A 16149-nucleotide genomic window follows, 5' to 3' on the forward strand; every position below is an offset into this window, starting at 1 on the left:
GGGGCAAATCAGAAGTGTGTGCACAAGTACAACTAAAGAGAAACTTATAAAGTCCAAGTAATTTGTGTTTATTATTTTGTGGCATTTTTGCCTGTCTTAGGGGATTTATTCCTGTTTTTAAGGAGCATTACCAAGTTAACCATTTTGAGCTGGCCTTAGAGCAACCTTTTTATTGACTCAACCAAGCTGTTTTGTTCCGGTCTGACTTCATTATTTTGGCAAGATTTGAAATTGACACTATAGGTTGGAAGTTCTAAGATGAGGTAATTGATGCCAGAAAATGACTGATTGATGAACAAAAAATACTCTTTCTATTTATTATTTTTAATAAGTGATAATGGATTCAGAATCATCTCTTGCTGATTTTTAAACATTTGTCTTGCTATGAAAATGCTGTTAGCTTTTGAATTAATCGCTTGCAAAGGTAGCTACAGATGGATAAATTTCTGTTTATCTCCTCCACACCAAGACGGCATAAAACAACACATCCAGCATCAAATAACAAATACAAGTACACATACACAAATGTGCTTCCTTCCTGAACTGTTTTTTTTTTTACAATTTGTTCACAAGTAAGTTTCTGAAATTGTGAGTAGAGTTGCAAAGGCCTGTGATTGTAGCATTTAATTATATAGCTTACCAGCAAGTTCCTAAGTGACCGCCATATAGCATAGCACACAACAGGAGTTTTCTGAGGATGATTTCTAATAGTAAGTGACCTCTCAATTATCTTCAACCACTGCACATCCACTTGTTCTGAATACTGCCTCATGAGATGTTACATCCTGTCCTAACTCCTCTGCTTATATCTTGGAGACCAAGAAGACAATGCTAAAGGGTGGAGGACTTTCCATTTTTCTTTGCCTTTTCTTTCATTCAGAGACTACAATCTGCTGTATCTCAAGAGGCTGAAATCTACGAACAGCAGATGAGGTGTGGAATAAAGTGTTAGGTAGTTCCCCAGGGCTGATGGAGCCAGAATCACTTTGTACTGACCCTCCACTGTTCTCAAACTGGGAGATTTTCTTTTTGATCATCTTTCCTTGGCTCTGCGATTCTGAAACCAGATTTTCACCTGAAACAAAAAATGCTTTATATTTAATGGAGCATCATACCAAATGCAGTTTTCATAGTTATTGCTGATATTGTATGGAGATTTTAGCATTTACAAAGCCCTGTCACATGTATCACTTCATCTGAGGCTCCCAGTGACCCTGTGAAGTATACCTATTTAGCAGGTTAAAAAAAAATGCTGAGACAGAGAGAAGGAAAGTATCTTGCATGAGATGAAACTTTGAGATCAAATCCAGGGCTACTGATTCTAAATGCAGTGCTCTTTACATTACACCTCATCCACTGCCTCTGTTACACAGGTAGAAATAAATGATAGAATGGCAGATGCTGAGGTGTGGTGATAAAAGGGGAGGGATTTAAATAACAAAGTTGATTACTATTTGTCATTAAAAGTAACTTTCTAATAATAAGTTTAATGAAACATAGAACTGGGTGAACAGGGTGATAAAATATTCTATCTCTTGCTGTGATGCCAATGTGCCTTCATACCTGGATGAAATGCAAGCTGCTTGGGATAGGTAGCACACTAATGGACTTTCCAATTCCAGCATTCTAAGATTCCAGGATTACTTCTAGGCTTAAGCAAAAAAATATCAGATAGTTTTGTAATGTCAAAGTTTAGGTAAATGGAAACCATTGATCCTTGTCATGCTTCATTGAGTACCTACTGTATGCTAAATTTGAGGCAGGCATCGTAGAATTATACAGACCATTGAAAATTAAATTTCCTACCCTGAATAATAGAAAAACTTGGTTCAGGTAGCAGCATTGGTGTTCAGTTACTATTATAGTTTGACTGATGTGAACCAGATAATTCCCATGATTGCCAAATCACCACTTCATACATTGGTTGTGACTACTTGGGGAGTCAATCAAGTTTTTGACTTGACTGATTAACTTTATGGGAGTTTTAATTCTTCACCTCTTATGTTCCAACCCTTTGCTTCTCCATCTGCATATTGCCTACCACATTCAGTTTTTAACAAAACCACTGACCAATGAGACTAAACTAGGAGGTCCAGTAAAATGAATGTTTTTTAAGAGAGCTTGGATAGTGTCTTAGTCTTTTGTTTTGCTTCCACTCTTGCTTACAGACTTCCCTGAAACCTCAGCCTATTGAAATAACTGTTTAAGACATGTTGGTTGTACTTCCAGTGTACCTGTCTTTCAGAAAGGCCGAGGTTGACTGCCAATTCTGATTTTCTCCGAATGGTGATGTATCTACTGCAGTGGAATTCCTTCTCTAGCTCCAGTCTTTGATGTTGTGTGTAAACCATACGATACTTTTCTTTTGTCCTGGTTTTCCCTGTTAGGGGAGAAAGTAATATGTTTAATCACATTTTACTTCTTTGGAGATTGTTTTGGTTAAAGGAATCACAACTACACTTCCCATCCTTATCTATTACTTTTGAATATGAAACAAGTACATTTTTTTAACCAAATATGTGATATATCCACTTTTCCATTAAATTCTTTATTATCTGTGGTATGTGTATATATATATATATATATATATATATATATATATATATAATATATCACACCACCATTGACCTATTTAGACCACAGCATTTTATTTTTTATTTTTCTTTAAAGATTTATTTATTTATTTATTTGATGGGCAGAGATCACAAGCAGGCAGAGAGGCAGGCAGAGAGAAAGGGGGAAGCAGGCTCCCTGCCAAGCAGAGAGCCCGATGTGGGGCTCGATTCCAGGACCCTGGGATCATGACCTGAGCCAAAGGCAGAGGCTTTAACCCACTGAGCCACCCAGGTGCCCCGCATTTTATTTTTTTTTAAAGCAAACACTTAATCCATGATTTTCATTCCCTTCCCTTCCTGCTCGTAGAAGCAATATATAGCATACATATAATTTCCTTTATATTTTATGCAGTTCATTTTTACCATTTCTTATTGAACCCCTCACCTACACTTTTGAATTATGCAGAGTATGTCTCATCCCCATTTTTGAAATAAGAAACCTGAGGCTCAGTGTAGGTAAGTAAATGGTTTTGTGCTAGTGAACTGAAGTGCTGGGACCTAAACATATACCTCCGACTCTCAGTCCAGTATGCTAAATGTTATTCCCAGTTTAAAGATGCTGGGAAGCATAAGAATGGCCCAAGTATGGCAAACTATTCTGTGATCCTGACATTATTAGCTGCATACATTCTAGTTATGTATATACTCTATAGAGAATTTTGTTTGGATAATAATTTTAAAGAAAGCATTTATTGTCACTTAGATTCTGTTCTAGGATAGCTCCTATTATCTACTAGAAAAAATTTTGTGTGTGTGAGCATCTTAAATCAACTTTTATTCCCAAGTGGCTAATCAATGGGGGAAGAAAGAGGTGTTGACTTAAGCAGAATGAAATGAGTATTCTCATATTCTTTGAAAGGATATACAAACACTTGCTTTGTGTTACAGCATTTAACTAATTTCTCATCCCTTTCCTCAGAATTTTATTCCTCCTTTCAAATTTTCCAAAGGTGATTAGGAATGTTCCTTTTCTTTTCAATTTTTCTAACTCCCTCCAGGACCTTTCTCCTTTTCTCTATGGCATTTGGCAAACTGCTTCTGATCTTCCCTGGTTGTTTTTGATGTAAGGTTTTGGGGAGCAATCTGTAGGACAAAGGTTTCTTTAAAGTGGTTCTCTAAACCCCATTGAGGTGTTAAGAAGCAGCACAGGCCTAACAAAGGAGCTACATAGCATCAGATCCCATCCTGAACCCTCTTTACATTCAGGAACACCAGCCAGTTGGTTTGAAATTTACAAGCCCTAAACAAATGCCAGACACTCTTTCATCTCCAGGAAAGAAAAAAAAGAGACATGAATGTAGAAACAAATTCTGGATGAGAGATATGTTTTAGTATTAAACTTAATGGCTGAATAACTCATGGACTAATGAACTAAACTATACTTTTCTCCCTGAAAATTGAAAATTATGAGCACTAGTCAGTTAACCTACCTGGAAGGCCCAAAATTTGAGCTGGTTTTTTAAATCCAAACAGAAACCCAGGAAACCAGGGGTCTGGTATTTGATTATTTACAGAGGCAGAATGTATATTTGAAATCACAATGAAATCTTGGAGGTTTAATTTATTTCCAGAACCTCATATCTTGGGATCAAAATATATATTTTAAGAGATGTCTCCTTAAACCCTTTCTAATCCCAAGATAACTGAGTATTTAAATTCTAACTTGAAGCAGAAGTTAAAATTCAACTTGTACATGTCTGTATTTTCTGCTCTTTGATAATCAGTAAATATAACCAGACCTCAAGAAAGAGCTCTGGAAGGTTGCTGTCCTTCCCCACCCCCATTGGTCATAAATTCCCCTCTTGCAGTTTCTTCTAAGGACAATAAAGTCAAGACCAGGCTTCTTTATTTGCCATGAAAATCCTCACCCTTTCTGGCAATATAACCCATGAAGAAAGGAGGGATGAGGAAGAGCCAGCTGCATATCAAAGCCATGCGAAGTGTTAAAAAGAGTCTGTTGCCTCAGTCTGACAGATAAGACCTCAAACCTCAAGAACATGTAGCTCAGGGGAAATATTGACTGCACATTTTGTAAAGAGAAATGAATTCCTCCTATATCCCTTTTCCTGAACTCTCTTCTTTCTTCTGTCTCATTGCCTCTGCCCCTTGAATGATGAAATTGGACTGACTGGGATTTGGACATCTTCTAGTAGAGAATAATGTCCATATATTCATATCAAACCAAAGCAAAGAGGATGAAAACCAGTTTCCTTCTATAGGAAATACAATGCAATTGACCCCATCTTAATGACTTTCTATCTTAAGATAATCTTTTGCTGTTTTAGTTAAAAATTGCATCCAAATTTATTTAAAACATTGTCCAGCAAAATGGTCAAAACCAAACCAAGAAACACAATGATAATCTTCAAGAATTATTAAGCAACTTATTTTCTGAAGTATATTAATTGAGTAAAGCCTTTTTTATTAACATATAAAATATTATTGGCCCTAGGGGTACAGGTCTGTGAATTGCCAGGTTTACACACTTCACAGCACTCACCATAGCACATACCCTCCCCAATGTCCATAATCCCACCACCCTCTCCCTACCCCCCCCAACCCTCAGTTTGTTTTGAGATTAAGAGTAATTGAGTAAAGCCTTTTAAGTATAACTTTCTCAGTGTTTTGTCCAGTGGCTTAATCAGAATCACTCAGTTACTTCATTCTCTCTCCATCTTCCCAACTCCTAACAAAAAAGCCTTTCTCCAGCTCTGCTTAGATAATTACCTTGCCGAAACTTATCCAAGACTACTACTCTGGGTAATAGAAAAAATGAAAAAAATAATTCCTAGCTGTAATGCACTGACAATGTTTAAAATAGGAAGATACTAAACTTTTCACAGAACCTTTCTGCAGGTTCTTCTTCATGTAATCTTTAAAGTGAGATGTGTGAGATGCCTGGGTGGCTTAGTTGTTAAGCATCTGCCTTCGGCTCAGGTCATGATCCCAGAGTCCTGGAATCAAGCCTGCATCTGGCTACCTGCTCAGTGGGAAGCCTGCTTCTCCCTCTGCCACTTCCCAGCTTGTGTTCCCTCTGTTGCTGTCTCTCTCTGTCAAATAAATGAATAAAATCTTTTAAAAAATTAAAAAATAAAATAAGATGTGTATTGGAACAGACCACTTAGAGAACAATGTGTAAATAAAAATATCTTTCTTTTTAATCAAATCACCTAGGAGACAGACATTTACTCTGTCAGTCCCCTTTCCTTAGAAAATCAAATGTGAAGATACTCACTATGAAATATTTCTGATTGTTCCCTAATATGTGTATTTGTCTTTCTTTGGCTTAAGGTTATTTAAAATAATCTTCAGTAATGGAAAGACTTTTTTATTTGATTACCTTAATCAGAGAGGGGTTACTTCTATTTTGCAGTTCATCTAATTATCTCCTCAGCCATAAGCCAAATGTTGTCCCACAATACTACAGAGTGAAGTAAAATATTTAGGAGGATCTGACTCATTCATTCATTTAACAAATATTTGTTTAACACTATGTGCTAAGCATACCAGTGTGTGCATTTTGGCTCAGAGTGGTCCACTGAGGTGATCAGCTTAATATTTTTGTGTATAATTCATAACCTGAGATTCATAGAAGGGCTTCAGTGGATCTATGCATCTCCCAAAATTATTTTTAAAATGATGTGTGTGTGTGTGGGGGGCATGTGTGTGTACATGCACATGCATGTGGGTGCAAGTATGTACACTTTTGTGCATTTTTCTGGGGATAATGTCAATACTTCTCATTATATTCTTGAACTGCTACTAAATCTGCTACAAATCGGGCTACAAGCATATAGCAAAAAGATAATTTTAACTTATAAGACATTAAAATGAAATAAAGATGGACTCTAATAAAGCCTCATCTACAAGATAAGCTGCCAGGAGTCAGAGGGGTTCCAAAATATTTCAATTTTAAATTTTTCAATAGAATTTGGAAAGAAAACCTTGTGAAGGTGGCATTGTACAGCCAGGTTTAAAGGTTTGTGATGAAGATATCACAAACCAAGGAGTCCCTTTCTAAACTTCCCCTGGCACCAGCATTACCCAAGAGGGAGACCAAGCTCATAAAAACAAATGCAAATGGAAGGCTTCTAAGAGAGAAACCTCTCATGTTTTCTCTCATAAATAAAAATTCAAGACTCAAGAAAATTTCTTTTGCCATTCCCTCCTCCATTGTTCTCTCTTCCAAACATACTAATAACTTTTCTAAAGCATTTCAAAACATAATCTTAGACTGAGAGCAGATACTTTTTTACTTCTGTGTCTTTTGCTGATCTTAGGGCTTAGTAAATGGATGTTAATTACAACCCTAAGATTAGATGTAATAACAGCCCCCGGAGTGCCCCACCTTAACCTTATTTTTTATTCTACTTCACCAGCTGACTCACCCATATTTTTAAAAATGAAGATTTATTTCCAAACACTTTAAAGCCAAGTGTTTAAGCTCTACTCTTAATTTGGGATTGCTATCCTAGTAATGTCCCAATCAACCGAACTGCCTCCTTCCGGCTAAACATCCTCCTAATGGTAAAACTTGGTCCCTTCGCATTCTCCTGCCTTTGATTTTGAAGGGGAGAAAAAGTGCAGAAACCGTGAACAAAAGTATAATCATTATTGACAAATGCTATTGAAATTCATTTCCTCTTCAGAGGGATAAAAATGATAGAGTTAAATTTTACTGATTTTCCCTAACAACAGAGAGTGATAGGTTGGAATAATAAAATATGATAAAAGAACAACTACAGCTGAAAACAAACATCTCTCCGCCTCCCCCCATCCAAGATTAAAACAGAGTGCCCATTTCCCCTGCCTGGGCTCCCAGCAACAACACACTGCTTGCTGGTACCAGCGTGGGTCAGCATTAGGCCAGAATTTCTGGGCCTTCCTGCACTCCATTACAGACCTACATCCGGACCCTGTGTCTCCAGAAGCCTTCCTGCACAGTTATGAAGTCCTTAACCATCTATTAGTGCGGGGACTGATACTCTGCATGCCCAGGGATGTTAGAGTTGAGTAGCTTATTATGTCCCAGCAGTGTGCTGCTGCCTTCTCACCTGACTCAACACTTCCATTGGCAGAAAGGACTTTGAAAGAAGGCAATGGATTTGAGTCTAGCTTGCCTCTGCCAACTTGAGTGAAGGAAGATGCAGCTACCTTGAAAGGACAGGATGACAAGGCCATTTTGCTTGGGGCTTTTGTGGCTTAACTGAAGGGTCCAGCCAAGTACCATGAAACCAAAGTTGAGTATCATTAGCATTTGAGGGGAGCAGACCTTCCTAGAAGGGGAAGGGTTTTAAATGGAAATGGCAAGTACCAGCGACTGCACTGGGATGGTGGCTATCCTCTTGCCTCACTCACCCATTGACCTTTCCTGTGCATCTGTTTTCCCACGTGGGCAACTACAGGGTTGGATCCTGATCCTTGTGGCTCAGTGTGTCCATTGTCCACCATCTTGTTCCCTTGACATATCAGAAAATGATGAAAGGGGCACCTGGGTGGCTCAGGGGGTTAAGCCTCTGCCTTCAGCTCAGGTCATGATCTTGGGGTCCTGGGATCGAGCCCTGCATCAGGATCCCTGCTCAGCGGGGAGCCTGTTTCCCCCTTTCTCTCTGCCTGCCTCTCTGCCTACTTGTGATCTCTGTCTGTCAAATAAATAAATAAAATCTTAAAAAAAAAAAAAAAAAAGAAAACGATGAAAACTCCCCTAAGGTCAGTTTTGTTCCAAGCAGTTTTGTTCGGTTTTAAGCAGAGGCACATGCAAGGGAGGTCACTAATGAGAGGGGATCTTGGGCACTCAGCCACGCAGTAGTCCTTAGCTAAACTGTCCCTGGAGAGGCCTGAGAAGCAGAAGGACAGACAGGCCAACGGAAGTAGAAGCCAAGCAAAGGAAGGAAAAGTGTGAAGGCATTGGTATCGATTACTCACCCGGCACCTGCACTGACTTGCGCATCCATGCATAAGGGCTGTGGCGACTTCTGTTGGGAGAACTGGCATCCACAGCGTCGGCGTTTATGGGGGACAGTGACTCGCTGGCTGGGGCTACCAGGCTGCCTCTGCTGCTCCCCCTGCCGGCAGGGCCCAAACTGCTGTATTCCTGAGAGCCAAAAGAGGAAGGGCTCGAGGTAAAGTTGTTCATGGGCATCGTGCCTATTGTACTGGATGGCCCTGGGTACACATTCCAGTCTTCTCGAGGGGGACTACAGGGTGAACCCCAGACCCCCAGCGACGGCCCGTGAGGATCCATGTTGGGCATATGGGGATACCCCATGTAGTGCGCATAGGCAGGGGCTGCTGTGAAGTTGGAAGCTGGCAGGGAACTCCCACCACTCCCAGTGCTGCCAGTCCTGGCGGTTTCTCCTCCCGCGGGGCTCCTAAGAGTGCCCAGGTCCATGCCTGCTTCTTTTTCCAAAAGGCAGCTTCTGTACATAGTGGCTTGAGTACGAGGAAGGAGCTCCCTAGGCCATTCTGAAATTCTTGTAAGACCCCAGCCCGACTTTGAGAAGCAGCAGAGAATCTATACGTCAGTCAGTAGCTGTGCTGCACGCCCTCCTGTGCCTCTCAGACCATTCCATCCGCGTTATCTACCCCTCAGGTTTCCAGGTGACTGGTAGCCCAGTATAGATGGGCCACCAATGGCTAGGCTGACGTCAAGGGGCTTCAGGCTTTTACATATCATTTGCATTCAAATGAAGGGCCCTTTCACTTTCACAGGGGCTTGTTCACTCTGCACTCCCTCTCCCAGAGCTCCCAGGCCTTTCCGTCTCACCTTTCTTGCTTTGTCCATCTGGTCCCCATAGCACTAGTTTGTGCTTTTGGAGGCAGGAGCTCCTCCAGGGGTTTCTGGCCAGTTCCCTCCAAAGTGAGATGAAGGCAGGCAGAAGCAGGGCCAAGTCCTGCTTTTTGGGATTCAGTCCTTACCTTGGGGCCTCTCTGCTGAATTTCCCTTGCTCAGTCCAGCCTGCATCTGTGGTATCCCCTCTTCCCACATTGCCCTGCAGGGGTACTCCACTGGAACTGGCCCAGGGTACCAGAAAAAAGAGATTTCCCTTCTCTGCCTCTCTCCCTCCCCCAGGAGGAGGGCTTTGTTTCTAAGAACAAATTCATTTTACAAGTATATATTGTGTGTGTACTGAGTGCTAGGCACTGTTGAGGGCACTGGCGATACAGAAGTGAACAAGACACAAATATTTTGCTCTGCCTTCCTAAGGTTACATTCCAAGGGACAGCAGGCTGGATTAATTGGATGTTTTACAAATATGCACAAATTAAAGAAAGATAAAGAGAATAGGTTATGAAAAAAGAAGGAAAGGGAGAAGAACCATGTGGGTAACGGGCTTGCTTCTTTTCCTGTCAGTTCACTAGTCTCAGGTGTCTTTCTACCAGGTTTGACTTCTGCCCCAAAGCCAGTACCCCAAAGGGTCAAATTCTTGCAGTCTCAAATCCAGGGCAGCTACAACTTCCAACTTTCTTGCACACTTGAGGAAATTTCCTTTGTAAAGTTCCAATTATTGAAAAAGACATTGGCTTGCCAGCAGATGTCAAATGAATACAAGATTTTTGTTCAAGAAATCAGATAACCTTCTGACCACAAAATCAGTCTGTATCCCAGTGTTCTTTCCCATCCCCTTCCCTCCCTGGTCTCCATCCCCAAGCCTACCACTACCTTTAATCTAGGCTGTGGGAATGTGTTCCTCTATAAAGTCCAATATAAACTGACACCTCCATTAACCAATCTCTCTTTGGCTTTGAAAATATCACTTTGCCTGTAGGAGTTTCAGGGATTTTTCCTGTGTAAAATAGAGATCCTAACAGTGTCCACATTACAAGGTAGGATTTACTGAAATAATATATGCAAATTGCTTAACTTAGTGCATGGCACACAGTATAGAACCACTGTATTCATTAATTCACTCAACAAATATTTATTGAATGCTAGGGGCTTTTCTATGCATTTATTATAGTGAACAGACAAAACCCCTAACCTTATTAAGCTTATATCTTCGTGGGGAGGGACACTAATAAGTAATTACATTTTATGATTTGTCAGATGGCAAAGATCAATGCTGTGAAGAAAAAGAAAGCAGGAAGGAGGATATAGAATTCTGGGGCAGGATGTTGCAATTTTAAATGTGGTGGTTTGGAAACACCTCACCTCGAAATGACATTTAAATAAAATACAGAAGAGGTACTGGTATGAGCTATGAGGAGAAGATCCAGATAGAGGGAACCCATGAAAATAGAATGAGAAAATGTCTGTCTTCTGTTGGAGAAAACACTAAACAAAACAAAACTGTGTGGCTAAAAAATAGATGGGATTCAAATGCTAAGGGGGAGTGTGTCATTGTAAAGATTCTAATTTTTGCTCTAAGTGAGGTAGGGAGACATTGTAGGGTTTTGAGCAGAGGAGTGATATGATTTAAGTTTTGAAGGGATCACTCTAGCAGTTGGATTAAGAATAGATTGTAGGTGGGTTGATTAATTAAAAGGCTATTGCAATAAACCAGATGAATGCCATCGGGGATGGAGGAAAGTGGTTAGATTCTGGATATATTTTGAAGCCTGCTCTGAAGAAGACGCAGGAGAAGGAACAGAAGTAATTGAGCAGCAAAGACTAACTAAAACCTGGCACTGGGGAAAAGGGACTTAGGGACAGAGAAAGTATCATACCCTGTAAGGCACTTTCTACACACGATCTCATTTAATTTTCACAACAGCTCCATGAGCTATTTATTAGTATTATTCCCACTTTAGAGATGAAGAAACTGAGGCTCAGAGAGGTGTCATGACTATTTAAGTGAACTATGAGTATAGAGTATAGTTAGGTTCCCATCCTAAGCCACCCTAACTGTAAAGTTTATGTATTTAAATTGGAACCAGTTTAAATGTACAACCTCAGGGCTTAGGCCTGGGACTTGGCTTCTGTTTTCTTTCTCTGCTCAGGCTCCCAGGCCTGGCATCTAACACTCTTCATATCATGGATATGATACCCTTGAATTATTCTCTTTCACCTATTCTATATGGAGGCAAACTGGTTTACCTGACACTTGAAAAACTATATCATGGAGGACCTTTAAAAGTTAACTAATTTGGGGTGCTTGGGTGGCTCAGTGGGTTAAAGTCTCTGCCTTTGGCTGGGGTCATGATCCCAGGGTCCTGGGATCGAGCCCCACATTGGGCTCTCTGCTCAGCAGGGAGCCTGCTTCCTCCACCTCTCTGCCTACCTGTGATCTCTCTCTGTCAAATAAATAAATAAAATCTTAAAAAAAATTAACTAATTTACCTATGAGAAAACTGAGGGCCTGAGAGGGGAAGGTATTCTTTAAAGAAGTGAATGACAGAACTGAGGTTTAAACTCAGGTCTGTTGCCTCCCAGATCAACACTCTTTCTACTAAAAAGTGTCTTTGCTTTTGCAATTTCCTCTGTCTAAACTTTTTTTAAAAAATAAAATAATGTTGAAATTCTCCCTAGTCTTCAAGGCTCAGCTCAAACTCCCCCTCCTCCCTAAAGCATTATGTGATGATGTTCCTCTCAAAAGGCACTCTTCCAAAGAAAATGAGATCTTGCCATTTGCAATGACATGGACGGAGCTAGAGAGTATTACACTAAGTGAAGTCACTCATATGTGGATTGAGAAATGAAACAAATGAGCAAAGAAGGAAGAAGAGAGAGGCAAACCAAGAAGCAGACTCTTAACTATACCAGAGGGAAGGTGGGTGGGAGGATGCGTTAAATAGGTGATGGGGATTAAGTAGTGCACTTGTCATGATGAGCACCAGGCGACATACGGAAGTGCTGAATCACCATATTGTATACCTGAAACTAATATTATACTATATGTTAACTAAAATAATTAACTATTATTTTTAAATAATAAAAACTTAATTAAAAATTTTAATTATTATGTTCACTCAGCCAACATATAGTAAAGAAAGCACTCTTCCTGAATTCCATTATCAACTTCCCTCCCTCATTAACTATTATTCTTGCCCACATTAGAATTATTTGGGGTTCTATCTGAATCTTTTGGAATTTGAGCACCTTGAAGGAGTGTGAGGAAGCATGTTTGAACCCAACAGAGTGCAGTTTCATGCAGATGGTAGGATCTCAGGGAAATATTTGCATGCTGAATCAATAAATGACCTTGGAACTATAGACTGGAAATCATCATTTTGACCCAGCTCCAGGGATGTCTAGAAAAGCCAGTAAGCATTATCCAAGTGCTTGGCGGAACTTGGCTTAAGAATACTTCATTTTATGATTTGTTTGTTTCCAGGAGGGTGGGAGTGGGTTGGGGAATAGGGAGTCAAAGGGGAGCCAGCCAGACAGGGAGGTTCAGTCTAGTTTATTTGACTGGAGGTTTCGATTTTTTTTAAAGATTTTTGTTTATTTATTTGAGAGAGAGAGAGAGAGATAGCAAGAGAGAGCATGAGTGGGGTCTGGGGAGAAGGAGAAGCAGAATTCCTGCTGAGCAAGGAGCTCTAGGCAGGGCTAGATCCCAGAACCCCCAAATCATGACCTGAGCCTAAGGCAGACGCTTAACGACTGAGCCACCCAGGCGCTACTGATTTCTTTCTTCACCTGAAGATTAACCAGAGAGGCTGCCTCACTGAGGAAACCAGAGTGGCCAGCAGTGGGAGTCAAACCCCACAGTCTGACAATCAGGGGTCAGGTCATGCAGGATTATTTAGTACTTCTAGGGAGTGATCTCTTAGTTTTCCTGAGACTTAGAGACGGATTGCTCAAATAGGGCCTCTGTAAAATATTCTCCTTCTACCGCCTAGTTTTGGGCTAACCCCCACAGACCAGGTTAATTATAAAAGTTGTGGGAGATGATGAATGTAAAATTGCTTTGTGAGCAGTGCAGTACACCTATGATGGACGATGGGGATCTGAGTAAGCCTTTTCTTTAGTAGGCTTAATGCTTGGGATGTACTCACAGGAAAAATGGGACTGACAATAGAAATCACTTTATACAGATGTTGGGAGAATTCAGTGTTCCAGTCATGTGCTCAATGAATAGCCATTATTATTATTACCATCCTAGGACTTCCACCGGGCATGGACCTGCTGTGCCTACTCTAGCCCACATCCATGCATGGAATGTGCTGAGATTGGGGAGAAGACCCAGAGCAGTTTAAACATCTATGCCTATTGCCTTTCCAGTCAAACTTTTCTCTCTGGGTTTTAAAAATAGCTCTCCTCCTCTCACCCAGTCCATCTCCCTCCCTTAATTCTTTGGAGCCTTAGTGATGCCAGTGCTCAAGCCTTGGGCAGGAGGGTCTTGTGTTCTTTCCATCCATATTTATCATTTTGATAGGCTTTTGTGCTTCCAGGGCCAGACACTCTGAAGAATGAGCACCACTAAGCTCTAGGCCTGTCCCAAAGCATCACAGTGGGGGCAGGACCAAGGTGCATTTTGGTGAAAGATTAAGGTTCTTTCATGGGAACATGAGTTTAGGGTTAGGGTTAGGCCAGGGTTCTGTACCTACCCTGCCCTCAGGGCCAGCTCCTGGTTCTGGGTTAGGAGAACAAGAGGAATAGGAAGGTCCAGGGCTCTGAGAATGAAGCAGAACAAAGCATGAACAAACAGAGAGAAACAGGCTTTTTGAGTATCCAAAGGCATCTATGACTCTGGGGAAGAGAAGGTATATGAAAGGAGGCAAGTAGGGGCCAGTGCCTAATACCAAGATTCCAAACTTAGGAAGTATGGGTCAGGGAGGGCTTTTATAGAAGAAAGAGGGAGAAGGAAGGCAGAGAGACCAACCAAGAATGAGGAGACTGCAAATCCAACATTCAAGAATTAAAGGGATTCAGACTGAGTCTGAGGGAATAGGGGAGGCTAACTCTCTGAAAGAAAAAAAGAGAAATGAAAGTTCTAGCTCTCTGCTTTGGGAAAGAGAACCAGAAACCCAGTTCACAGATCATATACTCCAAGCCAGAACTAGTGCTTGTTCCTTTCTGATGTGAATTCTCATTAGGCTCACTACAGTCAGAAGGGATAGGTGGTATCAGTCCTGTTTTATGGTGGTGGGAGAATGGAGGTAAGAATGGAGTCTCAGTGAGGTTTAGAAACTGGCCCAAGGTTAAATATCCAGTAAGAAGCAGTCAGTAAATCATTATCTAGTTTGACCGCAATTTTCATGCGGGACTTGGAGATCTGGACTTGGAGAATAATGGCCCATATTTACTGAACACAAGATAAAAGGGAAAATTTGTATAAACATAATGGGAATAATTTATATTAGCTCTGAAAAAATAACTTGCCCACTATGAGGGCCAGGAAGCACTGAGGTAGGTGAACAACTTGATGAAATATGGAATGGCCTTTTAAAAAAGTCTAAGTAGAATTCTATGAAGGATTGTTTGGCTTTGAAGTCAAAAAGAGTCACATTGGTGACTAGCATTTGATTTTATAATGAGCATTTTCACTCTAAAAAGTTTGCTTTTACTTTGATCTTGCTTTAGCTCAGTTTCTTTGTTCTCTCAAACTTGGAATTCCTCTTACATCATTCCATCTTACTATTTTTGCTTGTTTCCTCATTGGAAAGTTTCTTCACTGCATTTTTATTCTCTCCTAAATGCCCAAACTTCATTACCCTTCAAATAACCAATTATAACCATTTATAACCAATTATATATATAAATTATTGACAAAATTTATGCTTTAGAGGGGGTTTGGGTTCATAGCAAAGTTGAAAGTGCAGACAATTCCTGTATATCACTGTATCCCCACATACCACAACCTTCACCACTGTTGATAACCAGTACATCAGTGGCACATTTATTATAATCAGTAAACCTATTTTGATGCATAAACTATGCATCCATAGTTTATATTAAGGTTCATTCTTAGTGGTGTACATTTTATGGGTTTTGGCAAATGTATAATGACATGTATCTACCATTGTAGTATCACGGAATACTTTTACTGCCCTAAATATATTCTATGTTCTGCCCATTTATCCCTCTCTGCTCCTAATCCTTGAGAACTACTGGTATGTCTATTGTTTCCATAATTTTGCATTTTCTAGAATGTCATATATTTGGAATCATATAGTATGTAGCCTTTATGGATTTCCTTTGCTTTCAGTTTAACATGCATTTAATGTTCCTCAATATCTTTTCATGGCTTGGTAGTTCATTTCGTTTTAACACAGAATAATATTTCATTGTCTAGATGTACCATGGCTTATTTATCCATTCACCTACTGGAGGACATCTTGGTGATACCAGTTTTTGACAATTATGAATAAAGCTGCTATAAACACCTTCATGAAAGTTTTGTGTGGATAGCAGTTTTCAGTTCATTTGGATAACTACCTAGGAGTGTAACTGTTGGATCATATGATTACAGTATACTTAATTTTGAAAGAAACTGTCAAACTGTCTTCCACAGTAGCTGTACAATTTTGCATTCCCGCCAGCAGCAAATGAAAATTCCTATTGTGGGACGAGTTAAGATGGGAGAGGAGTAGGGTGACGCTTAAGTTGTCTAGTCCCTCAAATACAGCTCGATAGTTTTCAAATCATTCT

General features: G+C 40.3%; 1 protein-coding gene across 1 annotated transcript; it reads right to left on the reverse strand.

The window, feature by feature from the left end:
• Positions 1 to 872: 872 nt before the first annotated feature.
• Positions 873 to 9042, reverse strand: LOC111160886 (caudal type homeobox 4). The gene is given in 4 exon segments (XM_022524284.1): positions 873 to 1042; positions 1045 to 1075; positions 2235 to 2380; positions 8541 to 9042. Coding segments are annotated over 4 exon segments (849 nt in total).
• Between the last annotated feature and the right edge of the window lie 7107 nt (positions 9043 to 16149).

The sequence above is a fragment of the Enhydra lutris genome, unplaced genomic scaffold, assembly GCF_002288905.1.
Source record: "Enhydra lutris kenyoni isolate GAN:26980312 unplaced genomic scaffold, ASM228890v2 scaffoldscaffold79, whole genome shotgun sequence".
Lineage (NCBI taxonomy): Eukaryota > Metazoa > Chordata > Mammalia > Carnivora > Mustelidae > Enhydra > Enhydra lutris.